This window comes from Paralichthys olivaceus, chromosome 4 (genome assembly GCF_024713975.1).
Source record: "Paralichthys olivaceus isolate ysfri-2021 chromosome 4, ASM2471397v2, whole genome shotgun sequence".
NCBI lineage: Eukaryota > Metazoa > Chordata > Actinopteri > Pleuronectiformes > Paralichthyidae > Paralichthys > Paralichthys olivaceus.
Window position 1 is genome coordinate 6106878 of NC_091096.1, and position 25232 is coordinate 6132109.

The 25232-nt window shown below is 39.7% G+C and overlaps 2 protein-coding genes across 11 annotated transcripts; one reads left to right on the forward strand and one right to left on the reverse strand.

The window, feature by feature from the left end:
- Positions 1 to 115: 115 nt before the first annotated feature.
- LOC109637129 (coiled-coil domain-containing protein 158) lies at positions 116 to 25204 on the reverse strand. Of its 10 annotated transcripts, none has more exons than XM_069523449.1 (24): positions 25002 to 25204; positions 24795 to 24928; positions 24651 to 24708; positions 23498 to 23646; positions 23092 to 23279; positions 22890 to 22993; positions 22518 to 22824; positions 22366 to 22421; positions 21943 to 22053; positions 21730 to 21811; positions 21302 to 21421; positions 20329 to 20544; positions 20012 to 20227; positions 19741 to 19909; positions 18997 to 19149; positions 18524 to 18636; positions 17825 to 17983; positions 17209 to 17301; positions 16900 to 17022; positions 16405 to 16553; positions 16031 to 16093; positions 15802 to 15869; positions 15317 to 15470; positions 14752 to 14878 (listed from the first exon to the last, which is right to left on the reverse strand). In XM_069523449.1, the coding sequence occupies exons 2-23, from the start codon at positions 24880 to 24882 to the stop codon at positions 15355 to 15357; spliced, it is 2901 nt and encodes a 966-aa protein (XP_069379550.1). In that variant the 5' UTR covers positions 24883 to 24928; positions 25002 to 25204; the 3' UTR covers positions 14752 to 14878; positions 15317 to 15354. The 10 variants fall into 10 exon arrangements, 8 of the variants coding, with proteins under 8 accessions (XP_069379547.1, XP_069379552.1, XP_069379546.1 ...); XM_069523447.1 differs by having other exon boundaries at positions 15317 to 15488; XM_069523448.1 differs by having other exon boundaries at positions 24795 to 25204.
- Positions 10935 to 13600, forward strand: LOC138407458 (protein FAM47E). The gene is made up of 4 exons (XM_069523457.1): positions 10935 to 11097; positions 12626 to 12938; positions 13092 to 13261; positions 13365 to 13600. Exons 1-4 carry the CDS (start codon positions 11063 to 11065, stop codon positions 13507 to 13509), a joined length of 663 nt encoding a protein of 220 aa, XP_069379558.1. The 5' UTR covers positions 10935 to 11062; the 3' UTR covers positions 13510 to 13600.
- Positions 25205 to 25232: the final 28 nt, after the last annotated feature.

Consider the following 25232-nt stretch of genomic DNA (forward strand, 5'->3'; position numbering starts at 1 on the left):
GTGAATTTTTTTTACACGAGTGAAGTCACTACCACTTTTCAAACACTCATATAATAAAACAATTATCTTTCTCAATCGTGCCTTAGTTTGAGCGCGCTTTTACGCACAGTCTGAGTTTTGGCGTCGTTTATATAATTTTATTTTGTTTTATTTCAACCAGCTGATATTTTGAGCTTTAAACTAGTTTGTAATTCACCAGGCTTGCAGGGTTATTGGATGAATTAGCAGCAGGTAGTATCGACCTGGCGATCTTTTAATGAGCTTATCGTGCGTAAATCGGTGCAACACAGATCGTCTGGGACGGTGTTTTTAACTATTTTACATCGATGCGACACAGATGTTGTGGTCCTCGAATGTGCACACGGTCGCACAAACCTCCTCCTTTTTATAAAGTCCCCGCGATCTCGCCTCATCGCGGCTCCTTAAATAAGCCCAGCGTGCACATGAATAATGAGCCATTCAAACCACCGTCCACCGCTGACGTGGGCTCTTTGTCCGACCAGCGGCTGCTCTGATTGGCCGCCGCCCTCCCGGACCATCGCTCCCTCTGCGCGCTGATTGGTCTGACGCGTGCGAGTGCGATGCTGAACGTGATCGACTGATTTCAGGGCGGGGCTCCTATAAAGGGGGAACCGGGCGAAGTGATGCTCTGCTGCAGGAGGATGTGGAGCCACCGCTCCTGGAGCCCACCTAAACCACACATGCCTGTGTAGTGGGAGAAGAGAGAAAATGTGCATGATTTACAGTCCGCATTATGGCCACGGTGACTCAAACCACCACTAAATATCGAAAACGCATAAATCTTAAGAGCCGGAGAACATCTTAGGTGCTTCCCGTGAAGAGGAAAAAGTCGCTGTTATAGCTGGCAGCGTTATTGTTGATAGAATTGATGTGAAAAACAGTTTTGGGCCCTAAAAGACTTGTGCACATAAACATTTATGTGAGTGGAGTAGATTTTACGCTCAAATGATAAGCACCTCAGTGGACTCCCGCTTACAGCTGTTTGCAAAGGTTTGACAACCTCCAGGCGATTTTCAAATTATTCTCTTTGACGTGGAAAGACACACAGGCTACAGCCCCTGCAGACATTTTTAAAAAATGTTAAACGTTACAGCACAGTTTGACCCCGTTTGTGCTCCTCGTGTGCAACCACACGTTAGATTGCAGAGGAAAACTGTTGAAGGTCGTCTAAAAAACCCCTTTCTCCAGAACCCAGACCTGTACCCATGTGCTCAATGGTGAAAATATATTTTGAATCTATTTCTCTGTAAATTGTGTTCTGAATCATAAAAGTCTACATCTAGTTACCTGGACAGATTACTGGTGAGAATGAGAGCCCTTCACGACAGGGCCGAGAGCTTTTTAAACTATCTTTTTTCAAACATTCCTCGTTGATTACTTTGAAACACTGATGGTTACTGCTGTGACCTGCTAGTTTGTTTCTACATGAGCGAGCACAAACTGGGTCTAACTGCAACTGTAGCGTGGAGCCTTTAACGTGTGTGTGCAGAGATCCCTTAGTCTCACAACCCGCAGTCATGTCAAAAACACATGGATGCAGTTGTTTGTGAATTGGATATAAAGCTCAGACATTACTCTGAGAGCAAACACTTCCTCATTGGGAAAGACATGTTATAATCTGTAATGGGAGTGTAGATGTTGTAAATTTTCCGTGTGACATGCAAAAGGACAAACAGCCCTGACGTTCACATTGCTGCTACATAGAAAATCAATTTGCTTCAGCGCATCAAAAAACAGAGATCAGTGACATGCAGCACTCGTCCGCTGGTTGGAAAAGAGCTGTGAATATTGATTTTTGTTCGAAGCAACTGTTCAGTTTGTCCTGTTCAGCACTTCACTGAAAAGTATGAAGTGCAATTCTAATTTCTTTTCAGTGGAATACGTAAAAGTGGTATCATCAAAGTGTGACATTGCACCAGGGGGCTTGTAGCTGTGGAAGCCATTTTTAAAATACACACGCCCTGATGAGCACTGTACAATTACCTTGAACCTGAAATGCACGTGTGTGAAGGTTTCACACCTGTAAATGCCATCAAGTCTTCACAAGCACACGGAATGTGATCAAGCTTTAAAGTCAGACAAGGTCAAAAGTGACATTTCTTTGGGACTCTTCGATGGCGTCTGGATTCTGTGGCACCAGCAGCATCTGACCCGTGTGAGGCTGAAACAGGACGCTGGGAATTCTTCAGCCACCTCAGTCTGTATTTACAGACAACATGAGCTGCTTATATCAAGAGCACCCGGAAGGCTGTAGTGGCCGAGATGCCTTGTCCAATACCAGGTTAGCTAATGAGACAAGAGACTTAATCTGTGTCCACTCCTCAACCAGTCATTCTTAGATTCACCCAGCTCTTTTCTGAAATCAATCTAATTCAGTCTTGGGAAAGCTCTCCTCTTTCCCCAGCGATCTGTTTCTCATTGACCGAGGGTTCATTTGAGGTTGCATGGTGGCCACGATTCATGCTGCTATCAAATGGTGTATGAGCCGCAGTCGAGGGACTGAAAGGTGAGCGCGGTCATCCAGCCGTCTCTTTCATAATCCATTCATAAATAAAGTCGGACAAAAGAGGACAGATTTTTGTCTGGAAGTGATATACATCATGTCGTTTGAAGTTGCTCGGTGGAAGGAAATGACTGGGCTGGACTCTTAACATTAATGTAATGAGTGTTACCTCATTGTACTCGGCCGTATGGCAGTCCCGGAGGATGGGGGGCTACAGGAGGGGGGGCGGCATCTGTTCAAACAAGAGAAGTAAAAAATTCTACAGAAAAAATCATCGGGGGGGAACGATAACAGTCGAGTAATGCAGCAACATTGTTTCTGCCAAAAGAAAGGGTGGGAGGGTGAAGAGGGGTAAAACAGTTCAACCTTTGTAATGGTCCCGTTTTATGTTTGGTCAGCAGAGCGACACTGATTTTTTTTGTTTTTGGGGACGCTGAAGACACCCAGCTTTGAAGGCCCACAAAAGCTGAACAGAGAACGCGTCCTCATGTGAACATCTCTATGTGTTAGCACAAAAGAAGTTCATGTTGATCATAAGGCAGCATTCATTCAAACCCCAACAAGAAGACTATTATCCAGAGAGAAATCATTTTGGACAAGTTCTTCAAACTAGTGTCTGTTTCCCCCCCACAAAGTATCAAAAGCTTTCAGCGTGCACGTTGCAGACATGTCTTAAGTGAAAATGTGGCTGAACAGCAAGTATATTTATCGGGACACAAATGCCTGCATTCAAGAATTCGGGAAAGAGAGTATTCTATTGATGTCAGATTTTTCGAGGCATTTGTGAAATGTGCAAAATGTGTTATGTGTTAAATCATGTGGGCTTTAACTCACGTTGTGTTTAGGAGCAATCTGAACTCTGCAGCCTCACATTATTCCTCACTTTCTCAACAGAAAGTTGTTTGCCACTTAACACAGATTAGTTTGACTGCTGACATGGTCTCAAAGTAAAGTTAATCCGGTTTGAGGACACACATGGAAATACTTTCACTGTAAATTCTGCAGACGCCATATGCAAACACAGTTTACCTTCTAAATAAGATACCGTATAGCACACAGTGTGCAGACACTGACTCATACTGTGAACTCTGCCTGTTGTAATCAGAGCTTCTCCGTTTGTTGTTGCAGCCGGTTTGAGTTCATGTTTACATTAGTGCATGTGAGTCCCTCCCTGTGAACCCTGTTGGCCCTCCCCACGTTAATAAAGCAAGACAACTGCAGCTCCAATCAGCAGTGATGTGAACATGACACTCTAATTCTCATCCCTGTTCAGTGCCATGAACTCCACAGCAACACTTCATGTACGTATATCCAATCCATGGGCCGCAGACAGCGTAAATATAAGGTTAAGCTAACGATGTAAACGGTGCAGCCTTCTATTGAGGTCATTTGGTGCCATAGTCTGAGCAGTAGTGACTGTGGTTTTGAGCTGTTGCATCGAAGTCACGCCCAAACATACACTCCACTAATCGTGAGTCAGTCTCAGCTGTCAATCAGGACATTTCTTCTCATTTTTTAATGCATCAAATAACTAATTAAAACAAAATTAACACCTGAACAATCATTAGCACCGTAAGAGCTACCTGCAATGACAGATACCATCTTTGAGAAAAATATATTTAACATTTAGTTAAATTTAGTTTGGGGTATGTCTTCTGCAGGGCCACTCTTATATTAAATCACATTCTTGTCTTTATCTAGCATTGAGTTAATATTTACACTTGATCTTACACCATGATCTGCATCAGCTTTATATGTTGCAGTTTTTTATGGTTGAGAAAATCATACCAACTCTGTAGCAGAAAGGTTTTCAAACCCTGTGTTTAAACCAAGCCAAACTGCACAGTAATCAAGCAAAGATCAAGGCAGCTTTTCTTGAGAGTAAACTTTTGGAGCAGCAAACCATTTGCATTCCATCATCTGTCCTCCCTTCCTGCAGCTCCCTCCTTATATCAACACAACAGAAACAACATTAACACTTTCTGTAAATACTGCTTGACACGGTAAGTGGTGTCCTCCACCCCACAGGGCTGTAATGACAGTGGAGCCTGGTACTGGACATTGAGTCATGGTATTTTCGAGGCTGAGACAGTCTTTGTGAGGCCAGAGACTGATATACAGGCATAGCTGTGGGAGTGGAGACCTACGAGGACTGACAGACCTTTTCACTGGAAGTGATTAATGCAAACTGAGCTATTAAGTTCTATGGGAGGAGTAAACTACAGTGAATTTATTTCGGGATTAATTCATTCCTCGCTCTCCTTGGAGCGGATTGCAGGGACCGAAAGAACTCGCTGTGTTTCAGCAGACAAAAGAAATGTTAGATAATGTGAGAAAGAATCCAATGTCCTACACTTTAACCATATTGCAGTCTGGAAAGTAACTGAATACATACTCCAGTACTGTGAACTTTGAGGTCTTTATAACCAACTTCCAGATTCTTCTGCTTAATACAACACAGTTTTAAAACAACCTAAGGCTTATCTCACCATGCAAACGAAAGTGAAAAAAAAAATCCTTTTTCCTCCCTCTTTCAGGGAGATGAGTAGTTTTTGAGTAATAGGCCTATTGCTGACAGACAGACAAGCAGGGAAAACGTAACCTCATGTCAGAGGTAACAAAGTGCAGTGTAAACAGAATAAATCAATACATACGTTGTCTAAAGTAAACTAAAAGTGCAGCAGGTAAAAACTGTTCTCATCAGAACAGTGTGTAGGAGGCTGTGACGTTCCACAGTGTCATTCAAAATACACAAACACCATATTCATATCACATTTTCCACAATGTTTACCAATCATTTGCATCAATACTTCCAACTCCTGACTGCACATTCATTTTATTTGGCTAATACTGGACTTACATTTGGAGGTTTTGCATGTAGGACTTTTACTTATATTATATATATATATATATATATTATATATTTTGCATTGTTGTGTGAGTAGTTTTACTATAGGTTGGATCCAGTGTCCTATACTGTAACTTAAACATTACATTCTATACACTAAAGACCATTCAAGATGTCATTATACATATAATAATTTCTCATCATCAGACTGTAGTTTATGGTTAAGTGATGGAGTGACCTTAAAATTCCTCTGTCCAACATGGCAAAGTGTTAATTTAAGAATTCGAGGAGGCTCTGCTGTCACAACCCATTACAGTGCCAGAAAAATCTAGGCGATCTCCTTGACAACATATTTTGAAGCGCTGATTGTGATTTCAATTTTTCACAGTGACCCTGATTAGCCCCGTTGTCAGAGTTATGTAACAATGTATGCATTGTGTTTTAGGCCCAGTCTGACAAAGATTATGAAACAACCTTATATTTTCAACCTTATATATAATATTATCTGACCTCATGTTCTCAAATGTGAGAAGTTGAGGCTTTTCTCTGATTTTTACTAATTATTGCAAAACTGCATCCGTTTGGGTTTTGGACTGTGGCTGAGAGTAAATAAAACTATTTAAAGAGGACAGCTTGGGCTCTGGGAACTTGTGATGGACGGTTGTTAAAGGCCAATGGAAAATACATTAATGATGAAAATGTTTGTCAGTGATTTCTATAAAATTTTGTGGAGGTGTGGGGCATGACCCAAGAAAGAAGTAATACAAGTTGGGTGGGGATCCAGATCAGTAGGTAGAATTTTTTCACTACTTTGACGTTGGTGTTCAAAATTTTCCTTAATTTCTGAGAATAATTCATGGATCTTGATGCAAAAAAAAAAAAATCTGTGATTTTTGTAGAACTGATATTTATGAGTGTTTGCAATTTGGTGCAGATCCAAATAAAAAAAATCAACTCGTTATTACCTATTTAAGGTAATAACATATTAATTACATTAAAATGTGGGTCGTGCGGTGAATTTGTTTGACCAGTGATCGAAGGTCACTTCACAATAAAGTTGACAGGATGTTGACCGTAGAGCACTGAAGACGTGGGGGGAAACGTCTCATGCTCCACCAGTATTGTATCCTGTGCAGAAAGCACTTTGGGAGAATAGAACATCCCCTCCGCTGTATTGTTTGCTACTGTGGCTCAACATCCTCAAGGCTATAAAAGACAGTTAAAAATGGCAATAAACTCTGTTTCTCTGAAAAGCCAGCATGCTGCCAAAGCCTCTGATTTTACCATAAACAAAAATATTTCCTGTGTAACACACAAGTTTCCCCCAATTTTATTTTCCTGTTGATGAGAAGTAGAAAGTCTCTGGAGGAAAATTAGTGTCGCGCCGTTGCTTTGTTTTTTATTTAATTGTGTAAGTGTGGGATAAATACACAAACACATGAATGCACGTCATCAAACAAATAATGAAAAGGGGCTTCCCTTCACTGTTATCCTCCCTGGAAGAGATGAATGGAAATATTTCTGAGATAAATATCAGAATGATCACAATAAGCACCATTTTGGATTTGATTTCAAAGTGGGATTTTCAGATTTGATCAATTTACTGCCATTGCATTGATCACATCAGTTACATCAGGGTTCAGGACAATACTTGAAACCATGTGTGAGCTGTAGATATATTTGTCCGCCTCCTTATATATACTGTCAAATGTTTTTTCTAAAGGGGCTGAGCTTTCCCAGGTCAGGCCATCGTCGTGCAACCATTTAGAGAGCTGTTCGTAGACAATGAGCAATAATAGATGTGTCGTATTTCAATATTTATGTCAGGACACACAAGAAGGAAATCCTCCTGAGGAGGAAAGAAAGGTACGGTATGTAAAGCTCAAGAGTACACAAAGTCACGGGAGTGTTTCCTCACTGTAATCAAGGAGACTGATAAGAAAAACAGTTTTTCATCAAAAAGAGACTTAAAGTTTAGTTCAGGAGGTAAAAATTCAGCCTTGTTTATAACTTGACCATGGTGTGTTTCAATTATCTAGGCAGGATACATTTGCATTTATTGGTCTGAGGATATAAAGTATTCTAGATTTCCCAGAAGGCCTGACATGTGTTTTTAATGTTAAAGGTAAAAAAAAAAAAAAATCATGAAAATAAACAGTATTAGATTCATGCATTTTACCCACAGAGGAATTGCTTTGGCAGTCATTTCTCTCACAAAGCTTATTTTTGCCAGCAACAGGTGCGTGACGGCAGTTTCAGAGTGAAGACAGACCAACTGAAAAGTTCCCATGTCAACAACTACAAAATGGGTGCTAGCTTTGACACATGCTCCAGTTTAAAAAACAAGTCATCAGCAAACAAGGAGAAGTAAACCATCCGCCTGACGGAGTCATGCAGGAGAAAGCTGCTCCGTCACATGAGTGATGCTCCATCTACCATCTAAATTTAGAAATTCCTCAGAAAAGCACTTGGCGTGTTATTGACGTAATGTGGGTTTGGCTCGATTATCCATTCAGAGATCTGTGTTATTTCTTCTACACCATGTTGTTGCCACAGAGCTGTCCAGTGACATCATGAGGAATCTATAGGCAGGGAGAAGATGCTGGAAACACGACAAATCCATTCAGTCTCCACATCTGACTGGAGGCTCTACTGCTGCCAATGAAACACCAGAACATTTCTTTTAAACGCTGCGTTTTATCGTTGCTTTGTGATACAATCAGTGGATGACTGTCTTGTATAAAAACATGGCTCTTATTACAAGTTACTGGGGAAAGGTTTGTTTCTATGAGAACTCAACATGTGCTACTATTGAAAAACTTGTTTTCATTTATTGTAACAACTTTATTTGAATATGGCGTAAACACAACAGAATAAGTTGTAAGTTCGTTTTTACGTAAAGATTTTACATTTTGAAAAATTGTGAAATTCACAGTAGAATTGTTAAAGATTAAATGACTATAAATATATTGTTTAAGTAAGAACTCAACATGTGTACTTCAAAACTTTGAGCATGTTTAATTTACTGTAAAAACTTTATTTGAATGCATGCAAAGTTAACCAAAGCTGACTGCAGGGTGTTATCCATCATGCAGAAGTTAACACTGAGTATACACTGCATTGACGGTGTCTACGATGGTTGCAAATCTCAAATGTGCGTTCAAATGTCACAGTTATAAAGGTTCATTCAAGCTGAGGCTGTGTCGCTGTCAAAAACTGAAACGGCGAATTAGACAGTTCACTGACTGCACTGAAAGTGTTTACTAAGTTAGTTTGTTGCTATAAATAGGGATCATCAGTGTTGAGAGAGGGAGGGGGAAACAGAAGTCTCTCTGTCCCATCACTGTGTCCCCTGTTGTTTGTACAGCGGAACACTCCAGGGACCTGAACTCAGGCTAATTAGCTAATTCATCGGCCCCAAAGGGAACAACATGTGATTAATTCCAGTCAACAGGAATCACTTCTCTGTGCAACAGCAGTCGTCATGAATGAAACTGTAAATAGAAATTAAATCATATGTTAGGAAACTACTGATAAAGTTAAGAGCAGTTCTGGTAAACTTCACACAGTTCAATTAAAAACTGACGCAGATACTTCAGCATGTGTCACTACTTTACAACGTTTTGACAGTTACAGTTTCTACTTACATTGCAGATAAGAATTTTACTAAACATATAATCGTCAGCTTCAACGTCATACTTTGTTTTAGCCTCAAGTAAAGAATTAAATAAAGCATCAATATTAACTTTATATAAGGAGCTCAACATTGAAATGCTGCTCACACAGTAAATTATATTTAGGCTATTTTTCCCACATGAGAACAGTTCTTTTGATACTTCTGGGTTATTTTCCTGTTATCTGAGTGCAGTATACTGACATTTTTATAATGAAATATGTTCACTTATGTAATGGAGCTGAATTAAAATCACAAATTAGTAGTATCCTGAGAAAAAAAGTGTTAGTTTTAACAATGATGGTTGTATTGGACTGGGTCCAGGATACTAATCGGACAAATTATCTAACATCGGGAGCCCTCTAGTGCTCAGTATTTAAACAATGGGCTCCTCACATAAAGACAACCCCCTCTGGTTTTATCTTCATAACTATAACTTTTCTTAATGTGCTACTGGCATGTGAAACTTAAACTGTAAGATAAGAGAAAGACCTGACTGACTATAACAGGTGATTGTGTTGGTATACCACAGTCGCTGAACCAACACAAGAGCTTAGACCATATTAAACAATATAAATGGACCTATAGGTGATCAAATATCAACACTCAACACTTCACAGTTGGTTTACTGTGGGTGTAGTAAATCTAAAGTCCATATAATGTGCACACATACCCAGCATCTAGTGGAATAACATTAATGCAAAATGGAAAATCTATTCTAGGTTGAGGTATGTTTTTTTAACAAGCTCTGTTATTGCTTCAAAATTACAGGCCAGTGGTGGAAGAAGTACTCAGATGTTTTACTTAAGTAGTATTGTGATGTAAAGATACTCCATTACAAGTTAAGGTAAATAGTATCACCAGCAAGTGTTCTTTAAGTATCAAAAGTAAAAATGATTGGACTGATATTCAGTGTTATTATATATTATATAATTAGAATGGTTGTTAAAATAGATGCATGAGTGTGTTAATAGCATTTTACTGTTGAAGCTGCCCACGGTGGAGCTAATTCTAACAACAGGTAGTGAGAGTAGTACTGTGGTTTTCCACTGATTACAATACACCTGTTCACTACTGCGTAGGTGTAACTAACTAAACTGATTTATTAGACCTGCCAAACTTCACAATAGAGTTTGAGAATGCAGACATAGGGGGGGCAGCATGAACAGGAGGGGGCTGAGCACGCAACCCTGAGGAACTCCGGAGAGGAGCACAAGAAATAAGTACTGATTAGTATTTAAGTAGCACTATTCTAGTCTTGATTCATAGTGCTTCACAGTACAGTCATCCATTCACCCACACATTCATATCATTCTATTACACATCAATCACACACGGTTGACACAGCAACCCCCCCCCCCCACAAAATCATAAACACACATTTAGATGTTTTAGTTTTCAACCAAACCTCCAGAGTTAAGAAGCTTTTAGCAGAAAGCTTGTGGCATGGGGCCTTGTGAATGGGTTGAACTGTGCACATGCAGTCATATATGAAGACAAAATTGTCATTGACGTGAACTAACATAATCAGCCATTTTCAGGGGCCCCCTCTCCACTCGAGGCCCACGTTGCATACCCTACTAACGGCCCTGGGGGCAGGTGTTATTATTCTGAAGGAGGACAGTGGAGATCAGCTGTGGGGTTTCCTGGTCCTGAATGCAAACTAATGAAGGACCCACTGAATAACTAGCTTCTAAAGGCACCACATCAGAACAGTGTCACCAAGTACAGAGAGTAAAGTACAAGTACCTCAAAGTTCTTCTGAGGTATAGGCTTCAGTACTTGATTAAATCTGAGTCACTTCAATGATACTCATGGTGGACTGAACATACAGCCTTCTACAGTTTATGACTTTAATTTAAAGTAAATCAACTTCCTCCTCTTTTTCTCGTGCAACGAGTCACACTGTCATGGTTACCAAGCAACAAACTACACAGGACGTTTACTACTTCACTAACGGAAGAGACGTTATCAGCAGAGAGAAGATTTTTTTCAAATCAATAAATAATAAGGAGCCATGGAGATGAAAAACACGCAACACATTTTCCCTTGGTAAGTTCACGTTTCACTGGGGGCTTATTATGAGGTGACACATAGACACTTGTGTCTATTCTGGCTGATGATGAATGGAGTGCTTTGATGAACTACAAGTATAAATATGCTACAACAATCTAAAGATACTCCATCACAAGTAAAACTTAAGTATCTCGGTTTCACATGCGCAGTTACTATAAATAAAAAGATTATTACTTTGGACCTGCAGAGTTATTCTTTGTTCATCTGAACTGAACCAATCTAAGAACAGAGAAATGGAGGGAGACACTCGGAGAGGACGTTAAAGAAGCGGCAGAAATAGACAAGCCAAACTCATGTTATACTATATCATGGTAGGTATATACAGACTGCCATTTAAAAAGGGCACTGCTTCATTTAGACCTACAGTATGTGTGTACGTTAATGTCAACAGCTGCTGCCTGTTGACATTAACGTACAGATGATGTGTTGAAAGAGGAGAGGATGAAACTGGACCCGCTCAAAAAGATTGAAATATCTCTGAAATGAGACCAGGATATGCTTAGCTAGAAAGACTGGAATAATAAAAGTGTTTATTATTTTGAACTCATCCTACAAGAGAACTAAATAAATAATGGATGGCACGTTACATCAAACTTTGAGAAATAATAAAATGAAATAAATAGGGTTGCAACTAATTGACAAATCCCCACAATATACTTATCATACAATTATATTTGTCCAAAAAGCAAAAAAATCAGATTTTATGTATGTTTAGATTTGGGAAATTGTTAAATCACTTTTTTTTGATAGTTGCTGTTTATTTCGGATCAATCAGCTAATTGTTTCAGCTCTATCAGGCCAGAAGCATCACAATGACTGATGTTCAGCTGCGTGTCCAACGGACAAAACAAGCAGGGCAGATATACAAAGTGAAACTAAGTTGCATTTCCAACTGCTCAAATATGAAAAAAGTCCACTGAAAGTCTGCTCATACTGAAATTGAAAGAGAAATAAGTTTTTCCCACTTCAACATTCAAAAACCTTTTGAATTTAAAATGAGAACAAATTGCTCTTTTTGTGACCTTGCCTCTGAACTTTTATTGAAATGTTTATTCTTATTTAGGTCACATTCATGTAACTCCTTTCTGTTAGAGGTTTGACCTTTAAGAGGCTCGGCATCTGTCCGTTTATATACACACCAAGAACTCAGAGTGCAGAGGTCACTGTTAATCATTGTCAGTGAAATGAGTTTTTTTTTTAAATTATAATTACTGATGCATATTTTATATTGTGGACTACAGTGCCCGATCGAAACGCATTATTCTAACAGAGTATAACTGTGGTGCCCAGCATCAATTACACACTTAATCACACTGTTAACTGTTTTGTGTCTGGTAGTTTTCCTGAGGCAAGGTTATATTTCTTTATTATACGTCGTTTCTACTGCAGATTGCTTATCCCAGTTTGTCTTCATCCTCATCCCGTTCTGTTTCCATGTCGGTTCAAAAAGTTGTATTTCACACATCTGCTTTGTAAGACAAGTTATTTTTCTGTAAATCTGCAGGTACAAGGAGAGGCTGCAGACCAAGTATCTTAAAGCCTCAACAAACAAGGTTTCCTCAGTCAGCAGTTGTTGGCGTTTAGTAAACATGAGCCTGGATGACTTCATCGATGGCTCGTCAATCATTTTCCATGGTGCTCCAAATAGTAGCTCTACTCGAAATCCTGGAAAGAGTGTCTTAAAGGAGCACGCCTGCTTCTCAAAGCAGATGATCCAGAAGCAGATTCGCAGAGAGTATGTGGATGCTATGGAAGAGAAACTCAAGCAGCATCCTTTACTTGTGCACCCCCATTACAGGGATCACATGACCCCAGAGGTAAGTGGAGCTGACCGCCATCTGGAACACCGAGCTGTGAAGCATGTATTATTAAACATTAAGAGTAAAACAGGTTAGTGAATGAGGCCTGGAAGCAGAATATGTTTATCTCTCATTGAGACAAGCTAATGTTGCCTCATCTCTGCTCTCCAGTTATTTGAGAAGGTGGTATCTGTTCTGGACCCAGACATGTGCTTAAACAGCGCCTCTTCACTTCCTACGCCTACTGCAGACCATGCAGAAGAGGAAGAAGAGGAAAACTGTGCAGAGCCAAGAAACAGGGACGTGAACAAGGCAAAACAAGGAACCACAGCCAATAAAATGCAAGTATACTTGAAATATAAATAGAATCTAAATGAATGTGATCTATTATTTAATTAGAAATGAGAAACAAACAAATGAATGCACTCTTCCGTCCTCCTACAGCATCCCTGATGTCCAAAATCAAGGTCCCAGAAACCCCACACTTCAGATGAATGGAAAAGGTCTCAAGAAAGGTCAAAAGGTCCCAGTGAATCAACTGAACAACCACAAGGACATAAAAACAGCCACCAAACTTTTCAGAAAGTAGTTCATTTCTCTGGCAAGTTTACTATTTTTCCCTAAAGATAATAAATACCACTCTTGTGCAGATTTTGACATGAACTTGCAAAATGTCAAAATGATGAGGTATGAATTGTGTTTATCTTCCAGGCTGAAGAGATCAGTGTTACTGACTCTGAAATGTGAGGTCACAGTGGACTTCCACAATCTTCATCAACAACTTTTTAAGCAAAGAATGTCAACAGTTCTCTTGTCAAGGCCATAAATAGGGAAGACAGTTTTAAAAGCCTTAATGAGCCACTGATAGTAAAAAAGAGTCAAGTTTAAAAGACTAAAACTGACAAAAAGAAGCAAAACTAACACAGGTTAAATACCTGAATCGTCCCATTATGTCAGTTAGAACTGAGGAAGTCTCTTTTGCAGAGTAAAGTGAAACGTCTTTAAGATACACAACCACGTCCAGCTGCCTATCGCACAACTTCTGAAGATAACAGGAAAATAACACATTTTATGGCTGCTGATTGAAAATCCAACATGTACCATAAAGAATCTGATAAGTCTGAGTCTGACTCCAAAAGAAAACCTAAACAAGTGATGAGATGAGGACCAACACCTGCCACAATCGTTCATATCCCTCTGCCTTCTATTAAACATGGAGCGCAGCTGCTTTGTGTCAATACGAAGTAAAACAGATGCAGAGTATGAAACCCTAAGATGTGTGTATGTCAGGAGTTTGGTAACACAACAGATAAAGAATGACAAGGAAAAGATAACGCTATATTCCTAAAGACAGACTTCAAAAGAAGACCAGCGTTAGCATGCGTTAGTATGTGTGCACAGCAACGGAATACAGGAAATATGTAAACAGGCTATGAATCCTGCATTTGAATACAGGAAATGATCTTTAAAAAAGCCACAATGACAAGCAGATGTGAAAAAAATTCTCAGTACAGCCGGTTTTCTCGCAGTTTCTGTATCATCTCTAAAAAAGGACGCATCTTTCTGAGTATTTTAAGACATTTAATGTGAATAACACCTTTCTCACATATTGTATACGAACAATGAAACCTGCAATTACTTATAAAGAACATTAATTCATTAACATTTCTCTTTAGTTTACAGATACATTATGTCTCCAAAAAGTAATCATACAAGATCTTCTTGTAACAGACTTTACTGCTCATGGCCGGCAACACAAAATGGGCATAACCTTTGTAAATAAATTGACTCAAGACTCATTAAGACTTTTGAAATAATCATCAAACACTTCTTTTGTATTTAGAAAAACACTTTATTAAAACAATAAATTATAGAAAAATCACTTGATTGGGGAATTTTTATAAAATCTTCTTTAGACATCCAACTTCATCTGGTGAGCTGCTCAGAATATGAGCTTTCTGTTGGAAAAAAAACATGCAGGCATTAAAGAGATCAATCAATATCATTTAGACATTTGTATGTAAAGTCTGCGACCTGATAAAGGTCACAAACAAAAACACCTAATCCTGCACAGCTTTCAGTTGTGTCATTACATCCTCATTTGTTTCAGTGCTACAGCTGAAGAAAAAGTTAATGTGTCTGTTTTATCTGATGCAGTAATATAAGGAACAAAAACATATATGTCTCGGTCTTAGCAGGGAGGCGGCTCGTTTTAAATATTTCACTTCTCTTCTCATTATGGTGCATGGAACATGTTTAATTTCTTATAATTTAAGTAATCCAAGTAAAAGTAGTCTAATAGTTTACTTGACTAACACTGAGATGTCCTCGAACACAATCTATCACACAGTGTTCATGGTGATGTGATACTCTTAAGTTAAATATCAACAACTTACTGGAACGAGGAGCCAGCCTCACGTCTGATGTGTCAATGTCAGCTGTGTGGGTCAGAGGTCAGGAGGGTGTGGACGGGTGACCTGCGGTCCAGTGAGAGGAGCTGTGGCGAGGATGTGTACCTCACTGCAGTCGCTGGACTCGGAACAAGGCGGCCTGGATGAGCCGTTAACTCTATTTTAGATAATCAAATGTTGGTATTTGCAAAAGTCCACAGTTTATTAGCTCAACCTTACGTGAGGCTGCAACTTATGATTATTCTTGTAATAACAAGAATAATCATAAGTTGATTAACCTGGTGAAAATTTCCTCAAGTGTTTTTTATTTCGAGCAACTTCAAACAAACAAAAGCAAATCCTCATATTTGAGAGGAACCAGTGAAGGGTCGCCAGTTTCGCTCAAGAAAATGTTTTTGAATGATTAATCAATTACTTAAGAGCTTAGCTGCTGTCCTTTTGAATTGATCGACCTATTGATGAGAACTCACTCTCCCTGAAGGAATCCTTGTTGATTGTCTTTCCATTCAGCTCAGCTTTGGTCAGGAAATGTGGCTCACTGTACACAGTGCAAACAGACGCACATCACATTACATTGGACAGCCAGCGGCGCTTTGCATGTTGCATGAGAGGGTGAAAGGTCACATGACTAAATGCTGTGTAACTATATTGTATCCTCAAGACAAACAAAAAAAGCGACCTGTTTAGGTTTCTCCCTACCTGCTGCAGGTTTTTCTTCTTATCGTGGAGTTAACTTTTACTTCTTCAGCCTCGTCAGTACTGCTGCAAGTGAAAGGATAAATAAAAATATAAGGATATTACATCTGGAACGCCATCACATTTAATGAGTTGTTAACACGCAACGTCACATACGTAATTTTAAAACTCTATGATGACGGTTGGTTTTAATGGTACGTTACAGTACAGTGAAACACGTGTGCTCAGTGAATCCACTCATGTGTGTATCATCCCTTCTACAACACTCCAGTGACTTCCTGCCCACTTAGTAACATCACATGACTTTCAGATGTGATCTGAGCTGGCCTAAGAGCAAAGTTAATCCTCGCAGTGTGTAGGAACAGACCCACACGTACAATGTGGTCCTGTGCTCTCTCTCCGGTGCAGACCTCCTCCTGTGGAAGCTTCTGCCAGCGGGGCTGTTATCGGTGTGTGGTCTGTGGTTCTCCGAAATCGCTCCTCGCAGCTCTTTGACGAGAGACCTGAGCTGCCGGGAGGGGCTCGTCTGGAGAAAGACGATGTCAGTGCAGTGCAGGGGTGATGTTAACGTTATCAATATTTGGTCTGATTAGCCTGCACTTAAACAGAGAAAGCAGGGAAGGCAGGACAATGACACATAAAGAAAAGACTCCGAACAATGGTTTAACTTGCGCAATGAAATGATTTATACTCCCGTCTTTCTCCTGACCACAGGAATGCAGTACTGTGTGTGTGTGTGTGTTTTTGATTTAAAGCCTGAGCAGATGTGCTGAGCTTGTGTCTGAGCTGCCAAATACACAATAATTCACACATGCACTTGATGAGCTGGAGCTGTGGGAGATGAGCAGAATACATGGAGTTTCTGACTGCACCTTGATCTGGGAGTTGGAGGCGTGCTGCGACGAGGGTGGAGCACTGAGTGCCGATGGATTCGGGGAATTCAGGTCTGGTGGAGATAGATTCAGAGTGGAGTGCAGATTCTGACCTTGGAGTTCCTACAGAAAATCAAAAGAAAGTTTCAACATTATTTGTTTTTGTTCAGTAAATCTAACTAATATATACATTACTATCAAACATTATGTATCTAAATTGAATATGAGTATATTTTACATACTGTACAAAGGCATACTCTATATAGGGTTGACAAGTCATACTTCTTCTTTGCATGTAATCAGCTCTACCTTCAGGTCGAGGGCGTGTTGGAGTTTCAGGCGATAAAACTGCTGCTCCTGCAGCTGGATGAAATCTTTACAGTCTGCAAAGCTCTCTGATATCTTAAAGACAGAAGAGCAGTGACGGAGACAGACACAGGAAAGGGTTTAATTAAGTTCTTATTCAATCTGAAAATATGAAGTCAAATGTTTGCTTTGTTCCAGATGAGCATAGCAGCTGTTTAAAGTCAAGCCTTATAAGGTGAAATGAAGTTACCGAGATAATATAGGTATTTATGTTGTGAGGCAGTTGAACATTTGGCCCTTTCTTTCTCCTTTTAAGATCTTTCAAAACCATATACTTTTTTTAAACATCATTTTTAGGGCTCTTAGTATACTATTAGACAGCTGGCAGAAGACAGACGACTGGGAAAAGAACTGCAAATGGATGTGAACCAGGAACGATGTGGTTTTTGGTTTCGAAAACAAAATATATTTTTGTACAAATTCTTACTCTTCAATGTTGAAAGGTTTCAGGAAACTTGTATAAATAGGTTTGTATTGTTTTGATGTGAAACCAGTGAGCATCTTCTTCAGCTTTCTCCAAAAGCTGCATCTTGTTAAAATACTAGGTGTAAATCACCACCTTGTGAAGGATTGCCTCCAGCTGGCCAATCCGGTCCCTTAATTGTTGGTCTTTGGAATGAAGCGCCTCCAGCTCACTGGAAAGTTGCTTCTTCTCTTCCCTGACAAAGGTGAGCGCCCCGAGATGACGCTGGTTCTCTCGGCTCTGGTGATGCTTCTCCTGAAAAACGAGAACAAACAAACTGTTGTTAAAAAGTCATTTATTGTTTTGTGGGGATGCGGAAATAATTCTTAGTCACGAAAAATAAATACAATACACAATAAATGAACTCAAAACATGTATTTCAAATAGCTGATCCACTTGAAAGCACTGGAACTGGCTTTTGTTAGTGATTAGAGACACTGAGATCTCTACGGTGTGAATGGCTAATCTGTCACAGTTTAGAGGAACAACACGTTGTGTTCTTTCTTGGTTTGAATGACTGATAGTTGTAGCCAGTGTTCGTGCTTTTTGATATTTTTGTTCACCGTGATGTCTGAAGAAATATTTAAATTGCATATATATATATTTCAAAGGTTATAAAGGACTATAAACAAAATGTATCGTGAATATTAAATTAAAAAAACTAAATACTATAGTTTTCTTTAATGGTTAAGTTAAATCAATTGGGTAAAATAAAGAAGCCAAAACATGTAAGTTTAACTTGAGAGGAGAGAAAGCAGTGACTGATCTACACAGACATGGTACATTAAGTTACACCTGGTGCAGCTTCTCCACAGTCTCCTCTAGATGTTGGATTTTGCTCTGCAGAGAGTCGACCTGCTCTCTTCTGCCAGTGATTTCCTTCTGCATGTCCAGTGCTACTCGGAGGCCTGAGATGGAGAAAACCATCACAGAAAAACCCACACAGAAAGAACACATGCACAGAAGACACCGAGAACATAAATCACAGAGTTTTATTGTTGGACAGACTTTCTACGTGCCAGCTTCGATCTCTCAGACAGAAATGCAGCTTGAATGATAATGATATTTGCAGTTTTCAATGAACTGTACTGTTATCTTTTGTGCAAGAGTTGTCAGCATTCCTATGTTTCATTACAGTCCAAAGTAAATCACTGTTATCAGAGCACTTAATCACAGTTGGATGCGAATCAAGTTCATTTTCTCTGATGTTTATTCATATATCAGATGTTTTAATTAAGTTTCAGTTTAAATAATGATGTGTCTCTAACCGTGTCCGCCGGCTCCTTCCAGTGTCCTCAGGGTAATCCTGACCTGGTCCAGCTCATCATGAGTGTCCCTTAGCTGACTCCGAAGCCTCAGCACCACACCCTCCTGCTCATCGCTCTTACAGCTGTGGAGCCGCCGCAGCTCCTCATGCTCCTCTGAAATCATGCCCACAAAAACACATGCATTAAATCCACAGGGAGACACACACTTTAACACATAACCAAACATGTGCAACAATGGAAGGCTTAGTTGACAGTGTAAACATACCAAACATGGTTCCTTGTTTTTCTAACACAGCAGGACAAGAAGATCATTTCATTTGGAGGAAAAATATGTGAGAGCTGAACTCTTTCTAGAGACAGAGAGGGAGGGAGCAGTGATTCCTGTAGAGTTACAGGACCTGGTTACACTTATCTGCAGAACAGAGGTGATAAAAATCCTAAAGACCTTGTTTGACTTCATACATAAAGGTGAGAGGCGATACTATATTATGCGTTAATTAATAAAGACACTTGTATTTCACTATCCAGGGGGCCTACAAAAGAATTGTGATCTCAAAAAATGTGTGATTTGCTGATGATGAATGTGTTTGAATAATCTAATTAAGTCATGTGAAGGATCGAACATAATAATGATATCAAACTATTTATTCATTATTATAATTATTATTATATTATGTTTAGGTTCCTCACCATAGTTAGGGTGATGTGATATCTCTGGTTAAACATAACTAAAGCTCAACTCACTTGTGAGGGCGAGTAACTGAATACGCTGGATCTCCAATTGGGAGGTGAGCTGTCTTTTCTCAAGAGTTTCCTCCCGGACACGCTGACTTTGTTCAGCCACAGACGCCTGAAGATGCCGCCTCTCTTGCTCTGCAGTGGCCAGGTCTGACTTGTGCTGGTCTAACTCAGCCTGATCAGCATATGACACAAGATGGAGGAAGAAAAGTAATTATGGTTATGGGAGTTGGTTTAGAAATATAAATTATTCTGTCATCATATTTTTGTTCCTGACCCTGAGCTGCTGAATCTCCAGCTTGTGCTGGTTTAGCTGGTTGCTGAGGAGGTTGTTCTTCTGGTGAAGGTTGTCGATCGTGTGGCTGTGCTGCGCTTTCATCTGTACACTGCTCTCCAGCTGCAGCTGCAGAATGTCTATCAGCTTGTCTCTGTCATCCAGCTTCAGCCTCAGTGCCTCTCCTTCTATGTGCAGAGTCTGGCACCAAGAATGATGCTGGAAAAATCTGTTTTGCTTAATATCAATGTACCATTAAAACAAGCAGGTGGTTAGCAGATCAGGGTTTCCAGAAACCTATGGTAGCAATGATCTCTTACCTGCTGGGCTTCTTGCAGCCTGAGCTGGAGCTCCTCATCTTTCTCCCGCAGGACTTCCTGGGCTTTCCTCCCCTCCTGGGTCCTCTGATCCTGCAGAGCCTGTAAGCAATTTTTCTCCTCTCCGACTCTGTGAAGCTGCTCCCTGGCCTCCTCCAGCCCTCCTCTCAGGGCCTTTACCTCCACCTGGAGCTCAAACTGCTGCTGTTCACAGCACCTCTGGAGGATAAAGCAGGAGAGAACAGAAAGCAGTAATCTTTTAACATAGTAAGAGAATATGATCTTAATCATGGGAGAGAAAGTAGCTTTACATTTCATCTTGTGTTATTCTGACTGGACAGACACATCCTGCTTGTATGGAAACCCCTCTGAGCAGTTTCAGTTCGTTCTGCATGTTCACAGGTAACGAGGTCACTATAACTACTCACTAGGCTTCTGTGTCTTTCTTGGAAATGTGTCAATGTTAATTTAAATACAGTGTCAACAAGTTTGTTGATTATTTCTACATGTTTGTGTTGCCTCACAAAATGAATGAACCCCCCAAATGGGCTGATTTTATGCTTCTGTCATTTACTTTCACAGTTAAAATAAGTCACCAAATTGTTGCCCCATGACACAGATGCCTCTACTGAGATAAATGCAACGTGTGGACATTATTAAGACAGGCAGTATGGTGTCAGTCAGTAAACCTCTCAGTCAGCAAAGCCCACCAGCCAACCAGAGCCTCCATCTGAGCCTGGCAATAGTCTTTCACTAAGCAGATTACAAAGCTCCGACTCTTAACGTTACTCTGTCATAATTAGGCAACACATAACTCTGGTATCATTCAAATAACAAACAGAAAACTCAACCTGACACTTCAGTTTCCACTTTTAACAGTGATCCTCAGTGTAAATATGCATCTATATGGGGACTTTGGGTATATGATAACAACAGAAGACAAAGCATACATCTTTCATACAGTTTCTTATGGCACCTTAAGTTTACTGAGCTGGAACTGAAGCTCCTCTCTCTGTTGCAAAGATCGCTCTTTTTCTCTTCGCGCATCCGCTAGTTGAGACTGAACCTGAAGGAGCTGCTGCTCCAGACAGCAAACCTATAATGACACAGATGACATTCACAAACTGTATAAAAAATATTGTTGTATTCATCCTGACATAGGGAGAACCAGGTAGGATTTCATCATCATTGTTGCTTCACTACATTCGTTATGATAAGAATCATGATTAGAATTTAACACGGAACAAAGTAAGTTTACAAGATGGCTGTTGTGTTTGTTATCCTCAGGCCACTTTGGTCAAGTGAAAAGAGATAAACACTGCAGGTTAATGTCAATTAATATTTACCAGCGTCAGTGTTTCACTGATTACACTACTGCTCATAATATTATTCTAGATTGCTTACCTTATTTTTATTGCTGCTAATATCTGACTCAAGTTCACTGATCTGACACTGGTGCAATGACGTCTGCCTTTCAGTGAGGTTCCTGGAAGTGGAAAAAATATGTTTTTGACAAATATACATTAATTTAGAAAATCAACAGTAAATTATTAATTAAAAATTTGACTTCAAACTTCCGCAGAATGAAAAAAGGCCTGAAATGATTTGGAAACTTACTTCAGCAGTTGCAATTTAACACTCAAGCTGACGCTGTTGTGTTTGGATGAGCTCAGTTGGTCAGTCAACAGCGCCATCTCCTGGCACAGACTTGCTATCAGTTCTTCACTTCTAAGAGAGAAATGTGAGTTCTCATTATCACTGCAGTGGGATGCATAATTTCATTTCTTATATTTTCATGCAAATATCTAGCTTTACTGAAAACACAAGAATTGATTAAAGACAACAAGCAACTTTTTTATCTGCCCCATCACAACCTTACACATCTTTAATGATGATTTGATATTAATATGCAAATATTAAATTAGGTCTGAAATCAACTCCAATTCGGTTACATCTATAAAATGTAAAATGCAATTTGTACTTTACAAGTTGACAAGTCCTTGTTGAAAACAGGAGAATATTTGGCTTGCATTAAATTACCTTTGTTTTTGTGTATTTTCTCCACTGTGTTCTTCACTCCCAAGATGTTCTATTGACTGCCATAAAACAGATGAAACAAATAAATCAAACACAATAGATTGAAAATTATTAAGCCCACTGAACATGATGTGCAACTAAAATTTTCTATTTACCATTAAGCATCTCTTCTGTAGCTCGATTGTGTCATTGCTACGATCCTCAGTTAACTTAGCAGCTGGGAATGGCTGCCTTGAAAGATTGGTGACGTAGCTGTCACCACATCGACTCTCATGAGATAACAGTGTAGAATACGTCTCCTTCATAATCTGTTCCAGTGTCTCCACTTTCCTGCTAAGTGCCAACGCCTCATCCTCTGTGTCCTGCAGCTTCTGGTCCGCGGCCCTTTTGATGTTCTGGAGCTCTTCCAACATGCACAGCATCTTTTCCATCTGATCAACATGATTCCTCGAATCCTTCAGTCTACAAATAAAAATGTGATTTTAAACACAATCTTTACTGAAGTAAAATGTCATCAGTGTGTTCACCTGAGGTTGGACAACACATCCTTCTCCAGTTGGACTTCATGCAGCTTAGTATGCAGGTTCACGATGGCTTTGTCAACACTGAATGTCTCAGTTTGATCATGTGTCTGTGAAAATAAGGAGAGATATAAAGGAAGCATTATCAATTCAGTCATTCAGACAACATCAAACTAAGAACATTCATGGATGAAATACAAGTATAGACCTTTCTTAGCTGCAAGCCAGGCAGCTGTTGAAAACCATCATCTAGTGCATTTTCCAAAACCTTTTTTCCAGGAGAGCTGATCTGCCTTTCAAGCACCTCTTGGTTTAAAATATCCAGACCACAGTCCAGATGCTGAGTCACTGCCTGAGTGTGGGTGGGAAAGATGGTAAAATCCCCAGGTGGGTTATCTACCAAAAGAACAGATGAGGTTTAAAATATACACTGTGTGTGTTGTTGGTAAGTTAAGGGTCAGTGAAACATGTCGTTTATCAGTTACATAGACTGAGCTTTTGATTTTCAATGCACAGCTGGATATCAAATCCATTGATCAACATTGTCTGAAATGAAATCTCCTCTTTTTAATTGTCTGGCTCAATAAGATGTTAGGTGACACAGTTGTACTCACAGACATTAAACCCGTGGCTGTGGGAGCTTTGTCCAGGTGAGCTATTGATTTCATATTTGCAGCCAAACCTTTCCAAGGCATCTTTGGTCGCATTTTCTACTTCTTCTTGAAGTCGTTGGGTTTCCTTAGTTCGCCTGTCAAGCTCATCACTGCCAAGAAAAAAAAGGTTGTGTAGGAAATTGTACTTGAGTCCTCAGTTTGTTAATTGTGTATATAGGTGTTTTAAAGTCAAATGTTTTAGTTCAGACTGTGTTTAATATTTGGGCATTTAATGTGGTCTATTTTAGGTTAGATCTTCAAATGTTATCTGTCTTTTTATATCATGGGACTATGCTGGAAAGGAAAGAGAGATAGAGAGATACTGACCACAAAGTGAACATAGCTCCATAATTAAATGCTCAGTGCTTGAATACTTCATTAGTGCTTACAGTGTTTTCTTCTGCTATTTTTGTGTCAGTTTCATCAACTACTTTTGATTAAAATATTCTATGGCCATTATCTATTTTTGTTGTTTTCATGTTTTATAATGTTCTTTTGTATCTAGCTTGATTTGACTTCTTTTGTAGAAGCAGCCTTAGATCCTCAGGTGGAGCCCTGCTTGCTGTTCCAAAGCCAAGGTTGAAAAGGTGACCGTGCTTTTGCCGTCAGGACCCCTCGGCATTGGAACGGCCCTACCTTAAGAGATAAGGCTCGCGGAGTCAGGGACTTCCTTTAATTCTCCCCTTTTTATTGACTTTAATGTGAGGTGTTTGTATTGTGTTTTCATCATTTTCTTTTCATCTTTTATTTCACTTGTTCATTTACCTTTATTGTCATATTACTGCTCCTATGTGTTCAAGTTTTCAAGTGACAAAGCTCTTTATTTATTCATTTAATGTGAACACTACACTGTTTCCGAACACCTTGTCACATTGCATCCTGCTAATAAACTCTGTTTTTAAAAAGTGCTACATAAATACAGTTTATTATTATTATTATATTCTATTTGCTTTATAATTACTCTGAGTATTGTGCTTCTTGTGTGCACTAGTGTCAGATTGTTTTTGACCTAACCTGACTGATTGACTAATGGACCCATGAATGAATCTAATTAAAAACCAATACTTTTGCTGAGTGTCACTGCAAGAAACGAGTCGACAGAAATCCAGGTTACCTCAGTTCGTCCAGGGTCAGACTGTTGAATCTCAGCCGGAAGGAGCTGTCGTGAGTCTCTGGGAAGTGAAACGTGTGGACAGAATAATTCACAGACAGTAAAAGCTTAAATGAAACCAGGACTCATGAACCTGTGTTAGCTTACCTGCTGCTGCTCGTGCTGTTTCTCTGAGCGTCGGTGGCGATTCACAGTGTAAAACGCGGGCGCCATTACTACTGGAACCCAACGACATCCTTATTCGTTATAGCGACGAAGCCATTAATATAAATGGTGACAACCTGCTTTACAAATAAATAAATAAATAAACACAGGGAGAGAACAGCTAGCGAGTTTAGCGTAAAGTTTCATCACCATGGAAACGACATCCCGTAGCTAGCTGCTAGCATCACACCGAAGATAACTCGGCTCCTCTGGGCGATAAACGCTGGAAAGCATCGTCCCACTGGTTCTGTCAGCTGTTCAAAAATATAAAAAATATAAGTTTAATAGCGCTGAACTGATGAGAGAGAAGTGACGTTAGCGCCACAGTTAGCGCGCCGACGCTTTCCTCCAGGGCGTTTCCGGTGGTGCATGACGGTCAAT

Excerpts from the sequence above, each read along its gene's own strand:
- LOC138407458 (XM_069523457.1), top strand. The coding sequence starts at position 11,063 with ATGGAGATGAAAAACACGCAACACATTTTCCCTTG. Across the intron at positions 11,098-12,625 it reads ACGCAACACATTTTCCCTTG|GTACAAGGAGAGGCTGCAGA; the intron begins GTAAGTTCACGT and ends GTAAATCTGCAG. Across the intron at positions 12,939-13,091 it reads GGGATCACATGACCCCAGAG|TTATTTGAGAAGGTGGTATC; the intron begins GTAAGTGGAGCT and ends TCTGCTCTCCAG.
- LOC109637129 (XM_069523446.1), bottom strand. The coding sequence starts at position 24,882 with ATGTCGTTGGGTTCCAGTAGTAATGGCGCCCGCGTTTTACACTGTGAA. Across the intron at positions 22,994-23,091 it reads CTGGCTTGCAGCTAAGAAAG|ACACATGATCAAACTGAGAC; the intron begins GTCTATACTTGT and ends TTATTTTCACAG. Across the intron at positions 19,910-20,011 it reads TGGAGATTCAGCAGCTCAGG|GCTGAGTTAGACCAGCACAA; the intron begins GTCAGGAACAAA and ends TATGCTGATCAG.